We start from the raw sequence: 16,557 nt of genomic DNA on the forward strand, positions 1-16,557 counted from the left end.
CACCCCCCCCCCCCCCGGGGGGGGGCTCACATACTTATTTTAGATAAGCACAGCGAGATGTTATTCATAACTCTTGCGCGTGTTTTTCTAAACCCAAGCAACTCTCTGCTCTGGAAGCTTGCTATTACCAACATGACCTGCAGCGATACTTCTACGTCTTGAACAAAAAAGGGAACTTTTCTTCTTTTCAAGTCTGCTTGAAAGCAAATCATTATATTATTATTAGAAATAGAGAGCTTACTGACAGACTGGAATGAGTCTAGAAGGGGTCACCTGAAGCATCAAAGAAGACTCTCCAAGAGGAGACAGTGGGGGCAGCAGGGAACGCTGAGCTCTGCTTAATATAACCTGGATTTTAAGATGAATTTTAAGATCTTTTTCAACATCTTAATCAACGAAGCACACACTCCTCAAGCTTACAGGCGACCCCAAACCAGGGGGGACAGTCAGCATGCTGGAGGGCAGGGCTGCCACCCGAGGGACCGCGCCAGCTGAGAAATGGGTCAACAGGAACCCCGTGACATTCAGCAAGGACAAGCGCCCAGTCCTGCCCCCGGCAAGGCCAAGTCCCTCGCAGGGAGCTGGCCCAGGGCCTGCCCGGGCAGGAGCAGCTCTGCGGGAAGGGCCCATGAGCGCCGGCCAAGAGCGAGCGGAGCGGGAGCAGCCGGGTGCCCCGGCAGCAGCGCGGGCTGTACGGAGAGGGGCCAGCCCCGAGACCCAAGGAAGGGACTGTGCCCTCTGCTCAGCCCTCGCGAGAGCACGCCTAGATACTCGGGGAGCAGCAGGAGAGAACACGAGTGTAAACTGAAACAAGAGAGGTGGGGACCAGACCTGAGGAATGGCTTCTGCCCAGGAGGACAGAAGGAGTAATGAAGCCCATGCGTTGGCTACACACGGTGCTCTAGCTTGTCTTCCACTGCTGACAGGCCCTGGGAACCTGTTCTCCCCGGATAAGAACATAAAGAATTAAAGTTTTGATGCCTTTATATCATCAGATGGGCGTTACCTAAAAACCACAATAAATCAGCCAGCAGCCTGACCTGTGTATGTGAAGGGCGAAAGCTTTCTTGAGTTATTCTATAGGTTGTTCTGTAACGCAGGGTAGGACTTGTCATCGCTGCTGAGGGATTCCAGGTCAGACTAAATCCCTGGACTAACAAGAATCGGAAAAGTTGAAGAGTTTTTGCTCAGCTTAGTTTTGCAAGGAAAAAAAAGAGAGTTTGTAGGGATTTTATAAGCAGGGAGAGAGGGACGTAAGAGAAGAGACATTTGGAATTGTTTCCCAACTCTTCTGTTATCTAAAAATTTTAATAATTTTTCTATGTGATGGAAATACTTTCACTCATCGTAAGCATCCTGCCTTCCCTGCCAGCCAACCCAGCCCCACAGGATAGTGTCCCCTTGTTACTGAGTCTCCAGCCATACTTAGCCTTTCACTTAAGAACCAAAAAAGCAGTATTTTTGCAAAGGAATAATATTTCATTGAGATGCCAAACAGGAAAATTATATCATAAAATTCAGTTTTCTGTTCTTCCTAAACTTCCAAGGGCACTGAAATAAGATCCTGTAACAAGACCAACATTTCAAGTATATCCTCATTTTTCTATCAATAGCCACAATTTAGCCAACTACCAAAAGCGGGTGGCAGGATCACCAAGAGGAGCACTCAAAGTAAGCCCTGGGTTGGCAGCAATACCCCTGCGTTCTCGCCCTTTAAATCAGTCGCAACAAACTCTGAAACTGTGAAAGGATAGGGGAATACTGAAAAAAGTCTCGTTATTTCATCTGAATGCAGGGAACTTTTGTTATCCCACCGATGGAGCAACGCCAACCTTGTAGGTGAAGCGGCAGTCAGCTGGCTACCTTTATTGCTTTGAGATGCATAGAGCAGCAGTTCTGCCATTAGCGTCAGAAACAGCTATAATCAAAGACTATTAAATAAAATTAACATTTTTATATCCCCATTAGATGGCTCCAAAGATTTGCTAAGGCTCCCTGCAAGCCCCAGCTTAAGACCGGCGTGCTGTTCTGAAATAGCCCTTATTAGACAGCTAGAATAAATCACAGCGGCTTATTCAGAGCTGCGGCGCGGAGCAGTATTGGTAACATCATGATCATCCGTCCTGCGGATAATGTAAAAAGTCACCAGCAACGCTAAAATCACATTGACTAAATAATCATTGCTTAGAAGTTATGCTCGGGGCCGGCCGTAACCTCTTTTCAGCCTGCCACCCAACAGAAAATAGGCAAGCAAGCAGCCTGCGGGTCACAGCCTTTCTTGCAGCAGCCAGGTGACTATTTGGCACGCTAGCCAAGAGGCGGGAAGGACCCACGCACGCTTTGGGGACAACACGTGCGCTGCAGAGAGGACAGAAGTAGATGCGCGGAGAAAGGCTCGCTGCGTTTCGTATGAAGCTCAGTTTCTCCTACCTTTAGAGAAGCCTGTGATTTCCTATTACCATTTTCAACTGCGGCTGCCTGAGGTCGCTCCCGCTGCCACGTAACCTGCACTTCATTTTCTGCGTCAGTCGCTTCAGCTCTTCCACGAGGAAACCTCCCGCACACAGGCAGAGAGGTGGGGATGCTTTTAACTTTGTCACAACTCGTCACATCAGAAATTTTAACTCGGTGATGAAGAGCGTGAGGAGCTCTAAAAGTAATTCTTGCCTTTGACTGTCAAAGCATTAATTACATTTAATGACAGCATTAGTTATATTTAATGACAAGTTCTGACTGGGCACCCATTTACGTCTGCAAAGCCAGCGTTCTTGTCTCGTTACTGGGGGGGGCGTTGAAGATCGCTGTGTTGCGCATCTCATAGCCTCAAGATCGACAAAAAGATTTCATTTCTCTTCTTTCGTCGGTTCTCATGCTTCAGGTGCTGTAACATATATCTGGAACCTATGTCCCAGCTCCCTACACCATCACTGTCCTCTTCGTTTGGCTCTGGCCTTGTACCAGAGCATGGCAGACTAAAATTACAGCAACGCTTGGAACTACCAGCAGCACGAAGCAGATTTTTTCCTCGCAAAGCTTGGGGAAAACAAATGGAGAAAAAGATGATGTTTGAAGAGAATCGGTTGCAGGTAGAATCTTTTCATTCTCCCACTTGGTTGCGTATGTGCTCTTCTGTTCATTACATACTTGGGAATGAGGGCAACCGGGATCACAAATTTCTTAAGGAGCTACGAAAGGTTGCAGTGTTTTGCAGAGAATCCTCGAAGAGACAGTAACATAGCCGCTCTCGCGAAACAGAGCTGCTGCTTTGTGAAAGCTCTTGACGTGTGTGTAATTACCACTAAAAGTCTTTAAAGAAACTTGAGTGGCTCCCCACGGTAACGAGAGAGACCGCCCCAATTCACAACGGGTTTTGCGTACCCACGGAACGGATACTCCTCACACAAATACCAAGACAATACAGCAAGGCTACCTAAAAAGCTGCCGGGGCTATTTCAAATCCAGGCATTTCTACAAAAGATTTGTCAGGTACGGTTTGGAAAGGAGCGTTGAAGCTATTATTGGAAATTCACACAGGAAAAAAGTAGCACGGCCTCATTCCAGGCATTCCCTATTTATCACTGAAGCAAACCGTGTTTACTTCTCCTCTATAATAAACATAAGTCAAGCAAAAGATCAACAGCTGCAATTTATAGCTTTCTTAGGGCCACTAAAATAGTTCTTACATGTATAATTCTTCCCTAAGCAATAAATGTAACATTTACATTGCCTTCACAAATATCTTTTGTCCTAAGTATGCCAGGCCCTGATAAATGTTATGGATGATAAAGTTGAAGGAAATTTCACTTATGAGTTATTTTATTTGTACCCTGCCATTTAAATTGAAGTTGGGAATTGATGAGAGCATTCTATGCCTTGGAGAGGAAACATTCGTAGCTCTGATGTCAAGCAAGTTTATTAATTTAGACAAACTCTAAGACAAATGCTATCATCTCTAGATATAACTGCTTTGCAAATAATAAGATCTGAGGCAAAGCCCAAGGCCTTATTCGATCGAAAAAGAAACTGCAAATAAGGATTCTGATCTACATATCAGGACTTATCTGCGTTCAATTCAAGAAACTACCGTTAAATTATGATATCCAAAATAACAGCTATTCTTTACCAAACGGGGGAAACAGCTGCTCAGGTCTGAAGGCACTGGGCGTGACAAGGACGGGGTAAGACAGACATAGACTGCGAACCGGTGAATTCCCACCCCGTCCAAGTGCAGTGCTCATAAATCACAGAATCATTTAGGTTGGCAAAGCCCTTTAAGCTCATCAAGCCCAACGGTTCCCCTACCCCTGCCATCCCACCCCTCCCATCGCCCCTTCCCTGGGAGAGCGATGGCCTGGAGAGCGACACTGCCAAGGGGACTCTAACAGGAATTGGCAATGGAGGACGGCAGCGAGGCGCCAGAGTTGGGAAAAGCGAAGGGTAGATGTGCACAACTGGCTATGGCCCTGTTCACTGACCCTTCTGAACGCACAGAAGCTGCGTAACCACAGCAAACAACGTCCACGGGGCCATGGGAAGGGGGAGCTCGTTATTCTGTCCCGGTCCGTTCCTATCAGCGAGGCTGCGAGCCTCGGGTATTTTCAGACCTTGTTTCCTTCCAGTGTAGGGCACGAGAACTTTAAAAGCGGTATCTACCGACCCCCTCCACCTCTCCAAATTATAAAGAAGAAACAGCCAGCTAGTCTGCAAAGGAATTTAGGAGAGAGAAGAGACTGAGGGTGAAAGGAAAGACAAGGCTGGAGCTTGTCCATAATGACACTAATGAAAAAAGATCAGAAAAAGCCTGGGGAGCAGACAAGGAGAAAAGCTGTCAGACACACAAGAATAAATCCCCAAAGGAACAAGCCCCCCAAAATTAGAACCTCACTCATCCAAAAAGAAAGCACAAAAGGTGAGAATTTCAGCAGGGAAGGAAGAGAAAATCATGTTCATTCAAGAAGCGACCTTGACAAAGGCCAGACAGGATAGGTCTCCACGGTCCTGCCAGTCACCACATGGCAGCCAGGGCTCCAGCCCCCTCTGCCTACCGGGGGAAGCGAAGGAGTTTGGTCTGCTGCCCGAGCAGCTGAAAAGCATCCCACTATCACAGGAACGAAACATTACTGGTTCTATGGGATGAACCAGCCGCAGCTGGCAGCTTATACCCCAAACTATATAGCTCAGGCTAAGCCACCCCAATTTTGAGCATACCCTGTGCTACCCATCACCTCGCATGGCTGGAGGCGCACGCACAAAGCAGGCTACCTTGGTCACGCAGCCTGGCAGCGATGAAGCTGTGGAAAATCGGGTCGGCAGCTAAACTAAAACTTACTCACAAACGGATAAAGCTGCGGCTTCTCTACCCGTGTGTCTTTATACCATAAACCAAACCCAGGAACTTCAAAAGAGTTGAGGAACGTGGGCTGCCAGGCCTTCAGCTGCAACCCTGCCAGCCTTCTCGCGGGGGCTGGCTAGCTACTCAGGACTGGAGACCTCGCCGCTGTTATGAACAGAAGGGAGGTTTCTGCTAACCGGCACGACCTGGCTGAAAGGCACGCCGAGCTGTGGGGGCTCAGGGCAAGGAGCTTTAAGAGCTGTGCCTGCTCTTGGGCTCTCGGACTTCCCACGTCCAGCGCTGGCTGAAAACCAACCTGCCCGACTTGCCTTTTCCAGTCTAACTAGAACTCACGACCATGGGCTTTCCTGCCATGACGCGGCATCACTGTATGCACACACTAACAGTCATTTTTACTCAATGGTACACTACACGTTATCGTTAGCATGAACTCTGCTGCAAGGCCTATCTGAACACAGTTTGACTAAAGCTTATTTATTTTGGGGTACAAAATGCTTCAATTATCCTTGGCGCAGAACTGTTTCTCACCTTAAAATAATTCAAGTCGTCTTTCAAAACGGAATTACAATCTGCTCAAAACCCTTGACTGAAACCTGTGATCAACCCATTTCTGTGTGAGGATTACTTAGCTCACCCCTTCCCCCTTGGCACTTGAAATCAAAGCCTTTATGGCGAGTATTACCCATGCACCGCAAGCAGGCGAGGCGCTCGGACGCGGGCAGTTTGGGAGTCTCCCATCGCCTGCCCTGATGAAAGGGCTGACGCACAGGGAGAACCCTTCTCTCACAGAAGAGGAAACCTGGCCGGCCAAATTCTTCTCCTGCAAACTGCAATTTATAGATGAGCAGCAACTTCTAAGGGTTTCTCATATGAAGGACATAACTTGCCAGGAAAATAGTAATAAGCAGAGTTTCGCTTTAGTTACAGTCTGTATTGCTGAAAAGCAAATCATTTGAGGAGGAGTTCTTTAGAGGAGGAAGTACAAAATCATTTATCTGTTTATATTGCTTGTTTCCACATCTATTTAAGAGCTATTCCTTCCCACGGCACCAACACATCAAAATAAATGTGCTACATGAAGGCAGTATTAAAGTTTCACAGTATGAGCAGATTCCATTGATTTTATTTTCTTTGGCAACCTTGTTTTATTGATCACAAAAAGGTCAGTTAAGTAGAAGCCTTTTTCAATACCAGCCCTTTTGTACACACGACGTCTGGGCGGTATTTACCGCAAGAGGCGTGCGTGCTTTATCCTTGATAGTTAATGGAACTGATGTGGAGCAGATACAGGTAATGTTTACAGGAGTAACAGAAAATGTACTCTAATTAATTAATTCTCTGTATGCTATTCAAGTAGTAAATCTTTGTCTAAATTACCTTGATCTAGTGCTACCTGTTTGCTCTAAGGAATGTAATTAATTCGAGTGTCATGGGAGACAGATGCCCTACATTATTAATGATCTTCTCAGATGACTGAAGTACCCAAGCCTAACTTATACGATGAAACACAATGCACTGAAATAAGGCTACTTAGGGCGCACTCCGTGGCTGAACACCCTCTGGAAATGTTGATCTGATCAAGAACCAGACCGTGAGGAGGAATATGGGGTGGTATGGGTGTCTACACAAAGCCCACCGGTGTGCCTCAGGGCCCCTGGGACCCAGAGACCAGGCTGCCCCGCTCCGACACATCTTTGCCTAAGATGGAGAATTCAACGGTGTTTATTCTGCTTTCATTTACAGCCTGCAGCAATTATTTAAGTAGATCATAAGGTGAGCAAACACTCATTTTCAACTGGTGGACCTTCTGAGGGCACTGTTGTGGCAGAGAGACTCCCCTTGACTTTCTACAAACACCACACTTCTGCATACTGTTGCCAGGAATATGGTTTTCAGAGTTTCTAAATTCTAAGCCCTACTGATTTAAGCTCCTGTACTGAGTACGGGGCAAACCCACGAACGTTTTAGCCACACGTAAAGGTTAAACAGAGCAGTGCCTCACTTTTATGCATCAGACATCAAAGTGGAATCTGGAATCCAGTGCTGGGTACCCGGAACCACACATAGAAAAAGCAATAAAAGACTTAAAATGTCTTAAAAAATGCCAATTCAACCCCTGCATTTGGCACCCAGCTGCTCTGGGCCAGCCCAGCCCACCAAGAAAACAGTTCTCTCTCAGATGCCTATCTAAGTGTCGCCTTGCGGTGCCTCTGCCTCCTCGGGAAACGTGGCCCCAAAACAGTTTTAGGCTCTGCAATGCTACAATTACTCCGATTTTTTCATGAAGTGTTCATCACGGAAGAAATGGGCACGGTCCAAGATTAAGAGGCAAGATCTTGAATTCATGGCTTTCGGAGAACCCCCCAGCAGAGCTAGGCCACCTCTGATCTTTCCTACCCAGTGAATCTCAGATTGAATGGCAGAACTTGGAAAGAGCAGGACAACAGCTATTTCTGGACTTCCACAATAGTTTCGAGGCCTGGTGGCTAAGATACCCTCTGGGAAAACAGGTTAAGTAAACGCTGAGTCTTCTAAGATACACAAGAGAATCCGAAGCCCCGTCAGTGTTTTCCGGGTGCCACAAAGCCAGTGTGACACGGGACACCAACGCCGTTGCTCTCCTTCAGCCGTGTTAGCAAGGAAGGCGGGAGCTGCCTGGGCGGTTGGCAACACCCCCTGGATGACCGACAATTTTTAAGGATACCTAATTACCAACTCCCAAATGGCTTTGTAAAGTAGGCCTTGAGCTGCTCTGTTTTGCCAAGACGTGGGCAGAAACACATTTCTGAAGCGCTGGGTGAATATTTTCAGGACTAGACATTTGTATTTGGAGGGCCGAATTCTGCTCGAGTCACCCAAACCACAGTAGGACGACAGAATGGAGCTGCTTGTTCCATCTGCATAACTGAACTGACACATACACGCTCACGCAAGCCAAAATAAATAGCACAGGCGGCTTTTTCTTTCTCCTAACAAGTCATGCATATTTATTTCTAACTTCTCCCTCTGACATGAATTCTTGCCTTGAAACCCCATCCAAACATCCCACAATTTGTGAAAACAATTTGAGCTCAGTATAGTTTTTTTATTTGCGCGTCATTCTTCTGCCCATCTACCACTAAGTCTCATTACTAGGGAAATAAAAATATTTTCCTGACTACTCAATTAACACATACTTCGTTGTTTGTTGTGTCGTACTGTTAAACAGCAACGGGTGGTCGGTCACATTACTCCAAGGTCAGAGAAAAACCACAAGCCTGCTAACGCTCCAGGTTATAAATCAGAGCAACAATAACTTGGGAAGCACAGTCGAGCATTTTAAACCACCAAGAGCGTTATAAGGCATGCAAAAGTGATGAAATGGTGTCAGCCAGGCCACGCCGCTAAATGGAAAGCTGTATTGCTTGGTGAAGGCATAAGTAGGTCTGAATTAATTTTGATGGAACAAGCAGTCCCTGAAAGTCAAAAGGCGTCAACATGACTGTCACCACACAACATCAGGCAGTTAAATAAGCCTCGGGGCTCGGAATACAGAAACCCCAACTACTTAGTGCCACGACATTGTTAAACGTCTCTTGGACCCTTTGTTAATGACACAGAAAAGGGACCAGGAACTAAAATACCATTAAAACACCAAAAATCGAAGGTGTGCGGGAACTGTCTAAGGTGTGTAAGGAACCCAAGAACCTGTGGGTTTGAGAAAGGTAATGGCTGATACCACCACAGAATCATAGAATCGTCTAGGTTGGAAAAGACCTTTAAGATCATCACGTCCACACCATGATTACAGGAAAGGGACCCGGAGGAAACACTGCTCCCCAAGAGGCTGGTGCTGGGGCTGCTGGACCCCAGCAGAAATGTGCTCCTGTCGGGGAAGCGTCCTGCTGCCCCGTGGGCTGACCTCCAACCTCCTGGAGATAGCAGAATTGGAAAGACAGATCCATTCTGGCATGTCTCCCTGGGCCAAGGGCGACGCTGTCAGGGCTGGAGATGGCAATCTGTGTGAACGGGATGGTGCTAAAGGTAGGGAAGATGATGGATCTTTCTGGCCCCTTCTGTTCGCTTTGGGTGAGCTGGTCCCAGGGACTGCTAACTCAATACTGAGACTCAGGCTTCACCCACTGAAGGAGCCTTACTTACATATCTACGGAGAAGAACGTTCTTAGTTTCACGAGAACAACGCTCAACAGCCAAGCGAGTCGTCACCTTGAGACAGACGACTTGTAAAGCAGCGTGGGATAAATTCCTTTCTGAAAGCTTCAACAATTTCAAAGCAGAGCAACATTTCGCATTGGAAATGTTCCATCTAAAATGCAGTATTTTACACACTACTATTTAAAAATTAAATGAGCTGAAGTTCTGCCCTTTTGAAACCTACGTTATAACGGCAAAAAAATCTTTGTCCACAACAGAATTTAGCTGAAAATATTATTGATATGAAATGTCTTGAGTACGGTTCACAATTTCTGAAGCAAATTCACTGGCTGAAATTGCAAAGACTGAACTTCCTCAGATAAGTATGAAACATCAATAAAAACGTTTTCGCTTTTCCACTACGCAAGGGCACTAACATGGCTTTTTATGCATCTTTACACTTGAAGGCTACGAATTAAACGATACAGCCAAATTGTCAGTGCAACCATAGCTGACCATGCCTGAGCAACGGGCTCAAACCACACCACCTCCTGACATCCCACCCAACCTGTGACCCGATGACTGTTGTTCATAAAACCTAGCTACAAAAACGTACAAATGCCAAATTTACATGTTGTAACTGAAGAGGAAAGTTCTAGTTAAAAAAAAAAAAAAAAAAAAAAAAACCCCACCCCCCCCCCCCCCCCCCCGCCACTAATAAAGCCTTTTCCCTTTAAATTCTTTTTAAATCTTAAAGAAAAAAGCAAATACAGAAAAGGCCGTATAGAATACAAAAGCTTCCTCTAAGTATGTTTGACACCAATGGGCAGTTTCAAACAGCCCACTGTGGGATGGAAGGAAATCAGTTTCTATATGTTAATAGCTAAAATATGTTAATGTCATTTAAATTAAGTTGCACCTGCCTGTGGAATTAACCGAGTGATTTTAGGGAAAGTGAAACAAGATCTTCAATCAGATAACCTGTTTTCTGTAGGCACCGATAGAATCGTCCAAAGAAGCAGACCTTGATGACAAGCAGCAGGTCAGTTTGGGGAGCAGGAGTTTTATAATTGTAGGAATAATTCTTTTCCTCAAGACACATCATTGCTTTCTGATATAAACGCATTCGAAAGAAAAGGTCCTCCATCAAACGTCAGTGACTCGTTGGAATGAGCATTTGTGTCCTTAGAACAGTTTGCCACGTTACCAGCTAGCGACTTGAAATGAGTCCCTGACCCAGGAGGAACCTGGCAAGTAGCGGAGAGTAGGTCCAAAAGAGCTGCAAATCAAAGAAACTGTGCAAAGACAATTGCAAATTAGTCCAAACCACTGCTCCCTGGCATGGAGAAGGCACGGCGATTTCATGGGCTCGGCTGCCTCTTTCATCTATTTGTTTGTAAAATAAAAGCTGAGCAGCTTCTACAGCCTCATTCGTGCTCCTGGCACGCCCAGCCACCTCCTAACCCTTTCGTTTCATGTACTGCCAGCAGAAGCTCGGGGGGCAAGAGCAGTCAGGTCAGCTTGTCAAGTCAGCCATTCTGCTGGACACTTTTAGGAAGAAGGGTGCCCCACCTCTAGTAGAAAGGATCGTAACTGAGGAAAACACCTACAGCCAGGTAATAGCCATGAAGACCCTAAACCAAGCAGCAGAGCAAAGGGAACACAAGGAAGACAGAAAGTGTGACCACCTTTCACTGTGAGAACCATTAACACACCTGCAGATGCAAAATTCCAGGGAAAAACCATACGGTACTGAGGGAGGGAAACAGATAATGAGATAGTGTCCGTTGCTGTTAGAGCAACACCCACCTAACACCAGCACCCATCAGACACATTCAGCACCAGCGAGCCAAGCGCCCCGCTGCTGTTTTGCTCCTCTTTCTGCCTGGCACGTGCCTGCCGTACCACTCCGAACTGCTGCGCCTACCGAGACGCGACGAGCTTTATGCCCGCACGGGGAATCACAAATAACCTTCACTGATGTGACAACAGTTCTTTGGACTCTTAATGATTTGATTTCCTTGTGGGATATTCTTGATATTTTCTCTAGGCAAAAAACCCCACACTAAAAAAAGTCCTTGAAATTTGCATATCGTTACAGTGACTTTGGAGCGTGCCACCGTTCTGATTTGTATTACCACACCTCTAGGAACCTCCAGCCCTGTCTTTGCTGGGCTGGCTGATGCATGAAGAATAAAAGGATGGTCCATTCCCCCACCAGCGTGGCTGCTACTCGCTCCAGCCTGGCTACTGAACTGCTCACAGGCTTAAGTGTTAATGACTTCTGCTGCAACAGGTAGCCCACCTTACATCAGCGTAGTTCAGAGACAACACTAATGAAGCCCTCCACAGTTTATGTTTGGTGGCTTGTACACAGTTGGGCACCAAAAGCTGTATCTCACCATCTGTAGAACTATTTTACGTTAAGCAGCATGTCGCAATTAACTGGATTTCTATTAAAAAAGCAACTATTATCTTCCGAGTGTTAGAATCACAGAATCATAGGTCCAAACCACAGAGCTTTCATGATCGCCCTTTAGCAAATGGCCAAAGATTTCTCCATCTCACTCTCAAAGCTGAACTCCTAGAATAGCCCAGGTAATGTGGCTATATGGTTTTACATCTGCCCTTATATCCTGCAGTTTTCAAGCCAGACACTTAGAGCCTTCTCCTCCATCTCTGCTGTTATTCCATATCAGATGTCCAGTTAAGTTCCAGGACAAAGAGAATGAATCTCCAGATGAAAGGCAGAGGAAATATCTTTTCAGTAGCCTTTCCATGCCCCAGGTAGCATTTCAGCACCATAACACAGTCTGAAACAGAACGCAGGTCTGTTATTTAAATCTTCAGATTTCACACCTGGTGGTTAGAGATTAAAACAATTGAGCTCATAGCTATCAAGAATGGAGAGTAGTTCACAAGTAACAAAACTCCAAATACTAAGAAAAATTACTGAAGATAACTGTAACCAGATTTTTAATGGAAAAGGTGTAAGCCCTGTGATAGTTACCTGATATTGCCATAGAATTACATAAAAGCTCGAAAACTTTCTCAGTGCTTGGAGGAAAAAACATTTCTGAGTAAATACTGAGCAAGAAGGCAAATCTTATAAGCTGAAACAGGGAAAAGAGCATGCTATGGGAATAACATTAGAAACAATAATAAGATCTGCTGCTGCTGTGGTGAAGACAGGGTGAGAAGGGTCCAAACCACAGAGCTTTCATGATCGCCCTTTAGCAAATGGCCAAAGATTTCTCCATCTCACTCTCAAAGCTGAACTCCTAGAATAGCCCAGGTAATGTGGCTATATGGTTTTACATCTGCCCTTATATCCTGCAGTTTTCAAGCCAGACACTTAGAGCCTTCTCCTCCATCTCTGCTGTTATTCCATGGCACAAGTCCATAGCAGAACTGCCGCACTCCCACGTACCTGGCACAATCCAACCGCGCATAACTCCCCCTGTTGGGATTGTTGCAAACTTTTAGAAAACCCAATTCCTTTGCCTCTGCCTGATAAATACACGCCCCTCCATTTTTTTTTTATTATGGAAATTGAAAATCACAATTTTGTTACACGAAAGACAAATGTGAGTGATAGTTTATTGGTTTGATTGCTGGGTCACTGCATGCCTGGCCAATGCAAATGTAGAAGACTTAGAAAATCCTCCCAATAAAGAAGTTTTGGTTTTGTTTTTTTTTTTTTAAGAGATGTGGCATGGGCACTTTTCCAGATTTTTCCTGGGAGTTTAAAAACATTGGAGCTGGACAATGCCTTCATCTGTCAGTTCTGAAATAAGTTCAGATGCATTAACGAGAACAAATCTATCATACAGCTGCCCACATCACTGATTCTTGGGAGAAGGCAAGGAGGAGGTCTGGTTATTTAATATCACAAGATGAAATAGTAAGAAGGTGCTCGTATCTGAATAACACAAACCCTTGACTGCGTTGCATCCTGTTGAAAATTAACCAAAAAGGCAGAAGTAGCAGCAAAGTCACAAGATCAGAGGACGTTACCCCAGCGACACACAGGCGTTACCGACACAAACCTTGCTGAGGTGACGGGCAGTTGGTGCAGATTCCAGATATGTTTGATCAAGACCCATACAAAAGATGCTCCAGTTAGACTACTTCAAGTGCCTAACTACACATCGTAATATTGTCTTAAACTGTCGCAGGACACTCACCCCATCTGGTCTGCCATCCGAGGCGGTAACGATCAGAATATAGCGGTCAGTGCTTTCTCTGTCCAAGGGCTTTCCTAAGGCTAGCAGGCCAGAACTAGTAATAAAACAAAAACATAAAACATTATCACAACAGTTTTAAGGCATCTACAAGCATTTTTGTTCCACTACTTTGCATCACGCGAATGCTTTCCCTTAAGCAAGTTAATAAGCTCTTAGGCTTTATTACAACTAAAAGCATATTTTGTGTACGTAAAGGCTAATAAAAACAATGAGCCAATTCCTAATGCTTTCCGCTTCTATACACGTATAATTTAGGATTAAAATAACAACCTAGTGATCTACCGGATTGTACAAAAGATCAATCTCCCCTGAACACGGGACCCTCGCTGATTAGAAAGCTGCATGCTATAATACATGGGAAGAGAGAGGCACAGGCAGTCTAGGAATCACAGAGAGGGCCCGACAGCCCTGACAGGACTGCAGCAGTAAACTCTGGGAATACAACACGCCTGGTCCTCAGCGCGAGGCTCCGAAGTTTCCTAAGGAAAGGCGACTCGCTGGCATGCTGCGTAACTGCAGGCAAAGCGCTGCAATGAGCTGACGCCCCCTCAGCACAAGCACAGGGATACCACATTCCCTAATGATAAAATATTAACATAAGCACAAACCTTCTGGAAAAATCAATCCCAGAATGTCAAGGGTTAGCAGGGCCCTCGGGAGCTCACCCAGTGCCACCCCCCTGCCCAAGCAGGCTCACCCAGAGCAGGTGGCACAGGACAGTGGCCAGGCGGGGGTTGAAGATCTCCAGAGAAGGAGACTCCACAGCCCCCCTGGGCAGCCTGGGCCAGGGCTCGGGCACCCTCACAGTCAACAAGTTCTTCCTCCCGTTCAACTGGAACCTCTTCTGCTTCAGGTTGTGCCCATGGCCCCTTGTCCTGGTGCTGGGCACCACTGGGAAGAGTCTGGCTCCGTCCTGGTGACCCCCACCCTTGAGATATTTGTAGGTGTTGATGAGGTCCCCCTCATCATCCTTGCCCTCCTCTGGACTCTCTCTAGGAGCTCCTCATCATCACGAAGCAGGATATTGTGATTACTGATGCCCATTTAAAAAAGACGACGAATGAAGGGCTATGGGGAAGCCACATATGCAGAAAGTAAAACAAATACACTTTTACAGAAATGCTCTTTGAATCCCCTGCAAACTCCTGTAACTAATGACAAATAAAAAAACCTGGATCTCATCTCTGGGATGATCCAGTTTCCTCATGCAGAAGTCTGGAGGCCACCTGGAGGAGTGCTGTAGCAACACAGAGACAAGAACCCACCGTGGACTCATCACTTTTATATGAGGAAGCATCAGAAAAGTCCCGCTGAGCTGGCAATCCTGCCTAAGCAAGCTAAACCCTGCTTAACTGAACTGGCCCAAGTGGTGCTTCCGCAACCAGCGCTGAAGCTCTTAATTTCATTTACAGGATTTTGGTGTCTACTAGAACATGGTCAAGTATGTAACAAATTGAGCCACCCAATCCATAGGCTATTTAACAAATATGCGCCGACAAGCATGGATGCGGGACGACATTTAGCCTCGTGTTGCACGGCTACGCAGCTGCTCCCAGGCAACTCCTCCAAACATGCAATTTTTTAAGAAAAGTGCAACAACACATGGTTTTGCAGTGCAAAATCCACACAGGCTGGGATCTTGGTGTGCTGTGACTTTCCATGTGTTATTCCATTTTTAACGAACGTATCAGACACAAGCATTTGCCAGGCACAGGTATAAATTTTACTGCTTGAACCTACTTTTTAAGTTCATGACCTAGAACCTAAACAGCTCCTTGTTCAGAGAGAGGTTTTATTAAAACAGCCAAAAAAAGCCAAAGCAAACTGAGAAGCCCCACCCAACTAGGAGGTCTCGTTAGCTGTACTTCTCCAGAACGCTTGGAGGTACCCAATGATGTTTTTTTCCCTAGACTACAAATTTTGCAGAGTTCCTGCTGTGATTCCTTACTCTCAGAGAAGGCCTCAACAAACTGCTTCCAGGCCAATACTTTTTCCAGCGTTGTTTTCAGCAGAGACAAATACCAACCCTGTTGGCAACCTGTTACCGCCAGCAGTTTCTTCAACTACTACAGAAGTAGGTGGAAACGGCGAGTGGGAGGACGACTCTCCCCTGGGACTGAAAGGTCGGTGGGTAAAATAATATCCAAGCTCCGTAGTCAAAGAAGGGAGTATTTTGGGAGATGCTGCATTTAATCTGCCTCCTTGCTACACAACTAAAATGTAGGCACGGTCACGTTTAGCTCCCTCAAAAAAGGGAAAGCTAGCAACTTCGTTCATCACTAAAATACTTTCTGGAGGTTGGTAAAATCCAATGGGACACACGGATATTGTGAGCGGCTTTGTAACCCAGTAAATACGGAGCTGACGTGTCTTGTCCCACGCTACAACGGGGCCTCAGGACTTGCCATGCTTCTTTGCATGGGCTCGCCTTGGCTTAAACAGCAATTCCCTAATGAGCAGGTACCTGATACCAACGTGGGTTTAGCTTTTGCTTACTTTTCTCAATTTTGTAGCACGACACCTACGTAACTACTTGGTAGGTTACAATAGGTAGGTAGATATAGGTAACTACAACGTGGTTATTGTGCAGAGACTGAACTACGTAGGGAGCAGTACAGGCAAGGCTTCTAGTGGGGATGGCACGGGATGCCACCGGAGCCCCCGGGTACGAACACCTCACCCGTTGCCTACTACTGATAGCGAAACACAACCTTAGGAGTGGCCCCAAGCCGGTCTGGGGTCACAAGGAGAACGATAAATGAGCATCCACACGTGTGAAACACACCACATGCAGCAACTTCAGAGGTAAGATAGGCTTGCACG

At 46.0% G+C, this 16,557-nt stretch overlaps 1 protein-coding gene across 1 annotated transcript in view; it reads right to left on the minus strand.

Moving 5' to 3' along the window:
- PCDH15 (protocadherin related 15) overlaps nt 1-16,557 on the minus strand; it is a 326,536-nt gene that overhangs the window by 116,890 nt on the left and 193,089 nt on the right. Inside the window, exon 16 of the mRNA XM_009637544.2 lies at nt 13,675-13,768. Within this exon, the coding sequence (XP_009635839.1) occupies nt 13,675-13,768 (94 nt within the window). The remainder of the gene's footprint in view (nt 1-13,674; nt 13,769-16,557) is intronic.

This window comes from Egretta garzetta, unplaced genomic scaffold (assembly GCF_000687185.1).
Source record: "Egretta garzetta isolate BGI_Z169 unplaced genomic scaffold, ASM68718v1 scaffold234, whole genome shotgun sequence".
In the NCBI taxonomy this organism is placed as follows: Eukaryota; Metazoa; Chordata; class Aves; order Pelecaniformes; family Ardeidae; genus Egretta; species Egretta garzetta.